Below are 10,613 nucleotides of genomic sequence, written 5' to 3'. Positions count from 1 at the left end.
ATCTACCTTGCTGGCAGTGTGTTAAGAGTTTGATTTCTTTAGGAATAGACTGATAATTACCATATTTTTCTACTCAATTCCCCTAGAATACAGATAGTATAGCAGACATTATATTGTAAGCTCCAGAACAACAAAGACGGTATGTGTATTCCCACCATTTAGTATACTAACTGACATATAATATGAAATCAAAAAGATTTGTTGAATAAACAAATAAACAGTTAGCTTTGTTCTTGCATCATTCCCAAAGTTGCTGGCACCATTTCCAAATTCACAATCTCACAGAAAAATAAAGTTACAATTTTATTTATAAACCACCCTATGTATAACCCGTGGTGGTGGTTGTGTATGTGTGTGCATAAATCCAGTGGAAAGCGTTTTTGTAGCATTTCCAGCAAACTAGGTTTAAGTGCAACACATGGTGGCGCTGTAAGCTAAGACTTCGAAAAACAGACCTGCGGAGGGGAGGGTTCCTGTTCTGATAGTCATTACACAGCTCAAAGGAAGAGAAGAGGATCCTTAACGGAATTACTCTGCAGCTACGATTGATTCCTGGGGGCAGACCTCCCGCAGACCCAACAGCCCGCCCACCCCAAAGACTTCTGGCGCTGAAAACAATGGAGGCTGAAGAGGAGCGCTTTCCTACACTAAGGCAAGTCCTGCTTCTCTTTGTTTTCCTGGCTCAGACTAGCGCAGAGCAGAAAGGTTATAGTGTCGCTGAAGAAACAGAGGGTGGTTCTTTTGTGGCCAATCTAGCTAAGGACATAGGGCTGGAGGTGAGGGAGCTGTCTGGGCGCAGGGCTCGTGTCATTTTTAACAACAACAAAAAGCATTTACAGCTGAACCTGCAGACTGGGGATTTACAAGTCAATGAGAAACTGGACCGGGAAGAGTTGTGTGGTCCCACTGAGCCTTGTGTGCTGCAGTTCCAGGTGTTACTGGAAGAGCCTTTGGAAGTATATAGGTTTAAGCTTTTGGTCTGTGACATAAACGACAATTCGCCTGTGTTCCCAAAAGCAGAAATGATTTTGAAAATCATGGAAAGTACTCCTCCAGGGACTGTGTTTCCCCTGAAAAACGCACAAGATTTGGATGTGGGCATCAATAATGTTCAAAACTATACCATCCACCCCAACTCCCACTTCCACGTTCTCACCAGAAATGGCAGTGAGGGCAGGAGGTACCCGGTGCTGGTTCTGGACAAAGCTCTAGATCGCGAGGAGCAGCCCGAGCTGAGGTTAACGCTCACCGCAGTGGACGGCGGAGCTCCTCCCAAATCTGGCACCGCCCTGGTCCTCATTGAGGTTTTGGACACCAATGACAACGCCCCTGAGTTTGTGCAGCCACTTTATAGGGTGCAGATCCCGGAAAACAGTCCCCTGGGGTCCCTGGTTGTCACTGTTTCCGCTAGGGATTTAGACGCGGGAATAAACGGGGAAGTGTCCTACTCCTTCTTTTATGGCGATGAAGAGATTACCAGGACATTTGCACTCAGTGAACGCACAGGTGAGATGACAATCATTAGGAACCTAGATTTTGAGAAAACTGTTTCCTATGAGGTGGACATTAAGGCGTCTGATGGGGCAGGTGTTTCTGGAAAATGCACTGTCATAATACAGGTGGTGGATATAAACGACAACGACCCGGAACTGAAGGTGGTTTCATTTACAAGCTCCATTCCAGAAAACTCTCCGGAAACTACCATAGCTCTTTTCAGTGTTCAAGACCCAGACTCTGGGGAGAATGGAAGGATGGTGTGTTCCATCCAGGAAGACCTCCCTTTCACGCTGAAACATTCCGTTGAGAATTTCTACAAGCTGGTGACAGAGGGCCCTCTAGACAGAGAGAAGCAGGCCGAATACAACATCACCATCACCGTTACCGACTTGGGCACCCCCAGGCTGAAAACCCAGCACAACATCACCCTGCTGGTCTCCGACGTCAACGACAACGCCCCCGCCTTCACCCAGCCCTCCTACAGCCTGTTCCTCCGCGAGAACAACAGCCCCGCCCTGCACATCGGCAGCGTCAGCGCCACAGACAGGGACGCGGGCGCCAACGCCCAGCTCACCTACTCGCTGCTGCCGCCCCGGGACCCGCGCCTGCCCCTGGCCTCGCTGGTGGCCATCAACGCCGACACCGGCCAGCTGTTCGCGCTGCGGGCGCTGGACTTCGAGGCGCTGCGTGCGTTCGAGTTCGGCGTGGGCGCCACGGACCGCGGGGCGCCCGCGCTGAGCAGCCAGGCGCTGGTGCGCGTGCAGGTGCTGGACGCCAACGACAACGCGCCCTCCGTGCTGTACCCGCCGCACAACGGCTCCGCGCCCTGCACCGAGCTGGTGCCCAGGGCGGCCGAGCCGGGTTACCTGGTGAGCAAGGTGGTGGCGGTGGACGCCGACTCGGGCCAGAACGCCTGGCTGTCGTTCCAGCTGCTCAGGGCCACGGAGCCCGGGCTGTTCGGCGTGTGGGCGCACAATGGCGAGGTGCGCACGGCGCGGCCGCTGGGCGAGCGCGACGCAGCCAGGCACAGGCTGGTGGTGCTGGTCAGGGACCATGGCGAGCCCGCGCTGTCCGCCAGCGTCACGCTGCACGTGCTGCTGGTGGACGGCTTCTCGCAGCCCTACCTGCCGCTGCCCGAAGCGGCGGCCGAGCAGGCGCGGGCGGATCCGCTGACCGTGTACCTGGTGGTGGCGCTGGCGGCGGTGTCGTCGCTGTTCCTGTTCTCGGTGCTGGCGTTGGTGGCGGTGCGGCTGTGCAGGCGGAGCAGGGCGGCCTGGGCGGGTGGCTGCTCGATGCCTGAGGGCCACCTTGCTGGCCACCTGGTGGACATGAGCGGTACTGGCACCCTGTCCCGGAGCTACCAGTATGAGGTGTGTCTGAACGGAGGCTCAGGAAATACCAGCGAGTTTAAGTTCCTAAAATCTGTTGCCTTCAACCATCCTGGGTCTGTGAATGGTGTGGAGGAAAACTCAAATTTTGTAAATGGTTTTGGATTCAATTAGGAATATGTTAAAATTTTCAGATCATTGCAGATGAAGATGAGTTCTTTTAAAATATATCTTCCTTATCGATTTTGGTAGATACAGATAGTCATTGATTTTATTTTCCCAGTTAAGGAGATTAGAAACTTTAAGTGTATACTCATGTTCTCTCTCTCTTAGTTAATTCTTACCCAATAATTTTTCCCATTTATTTTTTTGTTGTTTTTTTTAGATAAAGAGTGTGGAAAGGAGGATGAGAGACAGAGAGAAGCATTGGTGTGAGAACACATCCTTCAGGCAGGGCATGGAATTGAACCCTTTAATTTGCAGGTAGAGGCTCTATTCACAGAGCCAACAGGGCTAGGGCTTGTTTACTCTCTTTTTATCATTTCTATTTGACTAGGACAAAGAACTTGCACTTTCTACTAAAAAGTACAATATTTGTTCAATTTATCAACTCTTCATCAACCACAATTGATTTGAAGATAACCCCAGGACCATTTTCTGTTTCAATGTTGTCCAGAAACATTTTTTAAAAATTAATATTGTGGTTTCTTAGGAGACAGGCATGATACAAATCTAATGAGTTATTAAGATATTTTCAGTTTAATATAGTATTATGTCTACCTGTCTAGAAATTTTAAATGGATAACTGTCTGCAAAAAGTGCATGTTTTTGTTTCACAGTAGTATTAAATAGAAAAAGAATGATTTCTCCCATACTTGGTTTTCACCCCTTTATATCAGCATTCAGTATATGATATATATGAGTGTTACTATTTAATTAAATTTATTGGGATGGCAATGGTTAATAAGATTATATAGGTTTCAAATGTACATTTCTATGATGCATGAGCTGTATATTGCTTTGTGTGCCCAACACCCAAAGTCAAATCATCTTCCATCACCATAGTGAAAGATTAGTTTCTTTCCAAATATTTAAATAACGGATTCTAGCACATCTCTTTCTGGAAACTTCTATCTTCAGTAGATGTCTACTGTTGCAGTCATGTTTATGTTAATCACCCTTTTTTGTGATTTCAGACAGACAAAGTGGTAGACATTGCTGATCCAAGCTGTGCCAATCTAATTCTCTCTGTGTTTAAAAATATTGCTTTGGAAACCAGATATAAAATAATCTCTTTGTTAGGAATTTAATAAGAATATAATATTATGCTAGCTGAATACATAGAAAGAAGTACAGAAAATCAATCCACTTAGAAACAAGAAGGAAGCAGATGTCTAAAGAATAACCTAATTGTATATTTTCCATTTTCTCCCAAGTTTGCTTTCTCCTTTGGGTTTTTGGAAATAAATGCTCTTTTAATAAATTTCCTTCTAATTAAGACAGGTGTTTTTTTTTCCTCACTTGTCAAAAGCATGTTTACATATTCTTGTATGTATTAAAACTTACTATTAATCTGGAACATAAAAAATGTGGTTGTCTCCCTGGCTGGGTTGCTCAATTGGTTAGTCATCCTGATACACCAAACCTGTGGGTTCAATCCCCCTCTGGGCACATACAAGGATCAACCAATGAATGCATGAATGAGTGGAACAACAAAATGATGCTTCTCTTTCTCTCTAAAGTCAACCAGTGGTAGAGCATGGGCCTTTGAACTAAAGGATATCAGGGTTGAATTCCTGGTCAAAGGCAAGTACCTGAGATGCAAGGGGGAGACAACCAATCCAGGAGTCTCTTTTCACAGATGCTTCTCTCTCTCTTCCTCTTCTTTCTTTTTCTTTTCCCGCCTCCCTTCCATTTTCCTAAAAATATCAATGGGAAAATATTCTCAGGTGAGTTTTTAAAAAATTGTGATTATCATATTAATTTAACAATAGTTGGGTCAAAAGATGGTGGAATATTAGTAATCTGTAAGGGACAAGCGCAAACATTTGTTAATGTTAACTGCCTAATTTTGAGAATTGATGGATATTTCCAAATTGTACACTTTATATAGAAATTCTTAGAAAATTCTATATAAGAAATAGTTAATATCATTAGTGTGAAATAACACTGATAATGTAAAAATGTTTTAAAGAAATGTATACCCTATTTGTAGAATCATTGTAGCCTGATTGTTTTGTTTTTTCTTTTTTATAATGTATCCTTGTTTTCAGGGATGAGCAAGGGTATTTTGTCATTTAATGAACATTTTAGATCATTCTGAGTTATATTAAATTACTATTCAAAAGAGAATAGCTACTTAGGAGTATGGTTTCTCATACAATAAATTAATATTACAGTAAAATGGGCTTTTACAGTAGGAGGAGAATCCATCTGTCAAAATTTTTACATTGTGATTTCTTCATTGATCTATTTAACAAATATTTATTGAGCATCTGCCATGTGCCTGGAACTAGCTATTGAAGGATATCAAAATAACAAAAAAGTTCTGGGACTCAAGAATGACACAGAAAAGAAATAAGTTAGCATGTTATCAATGAAGTATACTCAGAGTTAAAGCAGTGTTGTCATATGCATTCTTTTGTAGTTTAAAAGTTTAAAATATCATAACTCTCTGATTTTATGTAGAAAGAATATGTAAACTGCAACGAACTAGTAGCTTTTTCTGTGATGTGATTAACCAATAAGAACCACAATTCTGGCATATAGGATGTCTAGAATCTGAAAGAAAATCTAGAGGAATTCATTCATTTTTGCTGAGAGAATTTTAAGGAACCATATAACTTGACTCTTATTTTTACAAGATGACTGATCACTAATAAGTCTTCTTTCACCTCTCAGTTCTCCGGAACATCCCCCCAAGACTACAGGTTCTGGAAGATAAAAACCATGTCTGGGTTGTTTACTAATGTAGTTCAGAACCTAATACATTATATCAATAATATGTCTTTGACTGAATGAATAATTTTAATTGCATGGTTTTCTGGTTACATCATATTCCAAAAAATTTCCAAAACTCCCAATAATTAACTGGTATTACTAGATAGATAGATGATTGGGATTACTAGATTACTATAGATAGGCACATACAAATAGAGAATGCGATTGTAGCTATTTTTTCGAAGACAACGCATGGTGGCGCTGCAGGCTAAGGAGAAGAAAAAGGAAAAGAAAAAAAACGAGCCCAGGAAATTCAACTAATTCAATCTCAGATCGCTGGAGGAGGAGAAACAGCCTGTAAGGGAGCTGAAGACCAGAGAATGCTACTCAGCAACATTTCCGGACAGATTACCAACTGAGAGATCCATCCTTATCGCAGTCCCATCGCTCCCTAAGGTAGAGCTGGGCCGGTTCCTGGAAAGGTGTTTGTGAAATAAAGATGGAGGTCGGAGGGGAGCGCTTTCCTAAACAAAGGCAAGTCCTGCTTCTTTTTCTTTTGGTGGGAGCGGCTCTGGCAGGATGGGAATCCCGTCGCTATTCCGTGATGGAAGAAACGGAGAGCGGCTCCTTTGTGGCTAACGTGGCCAAGGACCTGGGGCTGGGAGCGGGAGAGCTAGCTGCGCGGGGAGCGCGGGTGGTCACTGAAGATAAGGAACCCCGACTGCAGCTTGATCTGCAGACCGGGGACTTGATATTAAATGAGAAACTGGACCGGGAGGAGATGTGTGGCTTCACGGACCCGTGTGTGATGCGTTTCCAAGTGTTACTGAAAAAACCATTGGGAGTATTTCGAGCTGAGCTACTGGTGAGAGACATAAATGATCATTCTCCTGAGTTTCCTGAAAGAGAAATGACGCTGAAAATCCCAGAGACTAGTCTTCCTGGGACCGTGTTTCCTCTGAAAAAAGCCCAGGATTTGGACGTGGGCAGAAACAACATCCAAAGCTACAGCATCAGTCCCAACTCCCATTTCCATGTTACCACCCACGACCTGGGAGATGGCAGGAAATACCCCGAGCTGGTGCTGGACAAGGAGCTGGATCGCGAGGAGCAGGCCCAGCTCAGGTTAACCCTCACAGCTCAGGATGGCGGCTCTCCACCCCTGTCTGGCACCGCCCAGGTCCACATCTTGGTCTTGGATGCCAATGACAACGCGCCTGAGTTTGCACAGAGACTCTACCAAGTGCAGGTCCCTGAGAACAGCCCTGTAGGCTCCCTAGTTGTCAAAGTTTCTGCTAGAGATTTAGACACTGGGACAAACGGAGAGATATCATACGCCCTTTCCTATAGTTCTCGGGAGATAAGCAAAACTTTTGAAGTAAACAGCCTTTCAGGAGAAGTTCGGCTAATCAAAAAACTAGATTTTGAGACAATATCCTCATATGAGCTGGATATAGATGCCTCTGATGGCGGGGGACTTTCAGGAAAATGTTCTGTCTCCATTGAGGTGGTGGATGTTAACGATAACGCCCCAGAACTAACTATTTCATCACTTACCAGCCCCATTCCCGAAAACTCCCCCGAGACAGAAGTGGCCCTGTTTCAGATTCGAGACCGAGACTCGGGGGATAATGGGAAGATGGCTTGCTCCATCCAAGATGATCTTCCCTTTCTCCTGAAACCAACTGAAGAGAATTTCTACACCCTGGTAACAAATGGGGCCCTGGACAGGGAGACCAGAGCCCAGTATAATGTCACTATTACCGTCACCGACTTGGGGACCCCCAGGCTGAAAACCCAGCACAACATCACCCTGCTGGTCTCCGATGTCAACGACAACGCCCCCGCCTTCACCCAGCCCTCCTACAGCCTGTCCCTCCGCGAGAACAACAGCCCCGCCCTGCACATCGGCAGCGTCAGCGCCACAGACAGGGATGCGGGCGCCAACGCCCAGCTCACCTACTCCCTGCTGCCGCCCCGGGACCCGCGCCTGCCCCTGGCCTCGCTGGTGGCCATCAACGCCGACACCGGCCAGCTGTTCGCGCTGCGGGCGCTGGACTTCGAGGCGCTGCGGGCGTTCGAGTTCGGCGTGGGCGCCACGGACCGCGGGGCGCCCGCGCTGAGCAGCCAGGCGCTGGTGCGCGTGCAGGTGCTGGACGCCAACGACAACGCGCCCTCCGTGCTGTACCCGCCGCACAACGGCTCCGCGCCCTGCACCGAGCTGGTGCCCAGGGCGGCCGAGCCGGGCTACCTGGTGAGCAAGGTGGTGGCGGTGGACGCCGACTCGGGCCAGAACGCCTGGCTGTCGTTCCAGCTGCTCAGGGCCACGGAGCCCGGGCTGTTCGGCGTGTGGGCGCACAATGGCGAGGTGCGCACGGCGCGGCCGCTGGGCGAGCGCGACGCGGCCAGGCACAGGCTGGTGGTGCTGGTCAGGGACCATGGCGAGCCCGCGCTGTCCGCCAGCGTCACGCTGCACGTGCTGCTGGTGGACGGCTTCTCGCAGCCCTACCTGCCGCTGCCCGAAGCGGCGGCCGAGCAGGCGCGGGCGGATCCGCTGACCGTGTACCTGGTGGTGGCGCTGGCGGCGGTGTCGTCGCTGTTCCTGTTCTCGGTGCTGGCGTTGGTGGCGGTGCGGCTGTGCAGGCGGAGCAGGGCGGCCTGGGCGGGTGGCTGCTCGGTGCCTGAGGGCCACCTTGCTGGCCACCTGGTGGACGTGAGCGGTACTGGGACCCTGTCCCAGAGCTACCAGTATGAGGTGTGTCTGACGGGAGACTCTGGGAGTAATGAGTTCAAATTCTTGAAGCCTGTCTTCCCCAATATTCTAGGTCAGGAGACTGAGAGGAAGGCAGAGGGAAATCCAACATTCCATAATAATTTAGGTATCTGAAACTTCCCACTTGCACCATTAATTGTTGTCTCCTTTATCTTTCCTTCATTTTTTAAAGTCCAGTAATAGCCGGTAGTTCTATTTGTTTTTCTTTTTCTGTACTATCTTCCTTAGTAGTTATTCTTTGTTTTGATGTCCTGTAATTATTTTTTCAATTACTATATTATTAGTAAAAAAAAAAATACCAAGAAATTTCATATTTCTGACTAAAATTTTAGTACTCTTTTCTTAAGGATAATATGAAAGTTAAACTCTTGGAATAAATGGAATTGTAAATTTAAAAGTATTTTGACACTACATAAGAATATCTGATTCCTTTCTACCTACTTCATTTGTAAATTGTCAGAGGTGTTATTTAATATTTATTTATAAATATGGATAATAACTCTGATAGCAAAGACACAGCTATCACTTTTTTATAACACATTTTCTGTTTTGGGTAGAATCAATTTGTATTCACCTATATCCAATTTCTTTCAAACTCTGTATTTTTTGTTTTATCAATAGGCAACAACATGTATAATTTCATGCCGTTTATATCAAAATCACAATTGTAATTAGACTTTCTAAAATATATGTTATCTTATGAAAATATATATTTCTCATCTAATGTTGAGAACAATCATGGGTTCTTCCCTATATTTAACTGAAATTTATGATCCTGATAAGAGTTCTGTGCTGTTTTACTGAATACCCAGATTGGCTGTGTTTAACTTGTTCCTATAAACTCTAAAGATCAATAGACTCTAGCACCAAGTAATACATTGCCTGAGATTGTCTCTAGCTATTGCAGAGAAATTCTCAAGTGAGCTCCAAATTCTGGACCTAGAGGAATCTGGAAAAATACACTGTAGAATCAATATTAAAGAAAACAGATAAAAGGATATGTTAATGAAGGTGATGAATGATTTGAAGAAATAATCAGCTCTATGGTCAGGAGCCTCTTAACTTTGCAGATACTACAGGGTGGTGTGGTAGACAGAATAACGCCCTCCTTAAGACATCTGACTCCTATTCCCTGGAACCTGTGACTATGTTATGTTATATTGCAAAGGGGGCTTACGGTTCAGATGGATTAAGGTTGCCAATCAATTAATCTTGTAATCAGGGGAATATCCTAAATGATCTGGAGGGGCCTGACTCAATCAGCTGAAAGGCCTTCAAGCAGAGCTGAGTGTTCCCTGAGATGAAGAAGACTGTGGGCAGCAGCTTCAGCTGGTTCCAGAGCGGCAGCCTGTCTTTTTGGATTTTTGACTTGCTGGATAGCCCTTCTGATATTTTATTTGCCTAGCCAGCTCCCACAATTGAATCAATCACTTATCTCTTCCTTGTAATAAATCTCTTTATATCTACTGCTGGTTCTGTTTTTTTTCTGGTTGAACCCTGACTGATACAGAGTTGGAAGTGGAGTGCTGCTAAAACGAATAACTAAAAAATGTAGAAATTGCTTTGGAATTGGGCATTAGGCTGAGGCTGGAAGAATTTTAAAGAGCATGATTTTTTAAAGGCTAGGTTGTTTTGGACAGAGTGTTAGTTGAAATATGTATAATAACTCTGATAGCAAAGACACAGAAGAAAGTGATGAGCATGGTGGAGAAAACATATACCTAAATCATGGAAAAGGGACTGTTGGTAGAATATGAATTAGGAAAATGATATTGGAAACCAGAGGAAAGGAAATGAGAAAAATGATTTTGGAAACTGGAGGGAAGGAAATCCTTGTTATGTACTGGCAGAAACCTTAGGTGAATCGGGTGTCCTGCAGTGGGAATGTGGAGAGAAGGACTGGTAAACAGTGAACTTGGATATTCAGCTGAGAAGATTTCCAGGCTGAGTGGAAGCTGCAGCCTGTTTTCTTCTTTCAGATTTTAGTAAAATGTGAGAGGAATGAGATAGATTGAGGGAAGAACTGTTAAGCCAAAAGAAACCAGAATTTAATATTTGCAGCCTGTTCAAATTGT

At 45.4% G+C, this 10,613-nt stretch overlaps 1 protein-coding gene across 1 annotated transcript; it reads left to right on the top strand.

The window, feature by feature from the left end:
- The first annotated feature begins 400 nt into the window (after positions 1-400).
- LOC311622645 (uncharacterized protein) lies at positions 401-10,004 on the top strand. The gene is given in 6 exon segments (XM_084883888.1): positions 401-2,995; positions 6,011-6,048; positions 6,051-6,181; positions 6,183-6,228; positions 6,231-6,248; positions 6,251-10,004. Coding segments are annotated over 6 exon segments (5,013 nt in total). The 5' UTR covers positions 401-617; the 3' UTR covers positions 8,653-10,004.
- Positions 10,005-10,613: the final 609 nt, after the last annotated feature.

This window comes from Pipistrellus hanaki, assembly GCF_964339955.1.
Source record: "Pipistrellus hanaki genome assembly, chromosome: 5".
In the NCBI taxonomy this organism is placed as follows: domain Eukaryota; kingdom Metazoa; phylum Chordata; class Mammalia; order Chiroptera; family Vespertilionidae; genus Pipistrellus; species Pipistrellus hanaki.
This window is presented reverse-complemented; position numbering and strand designations above follow the sequence as displayed.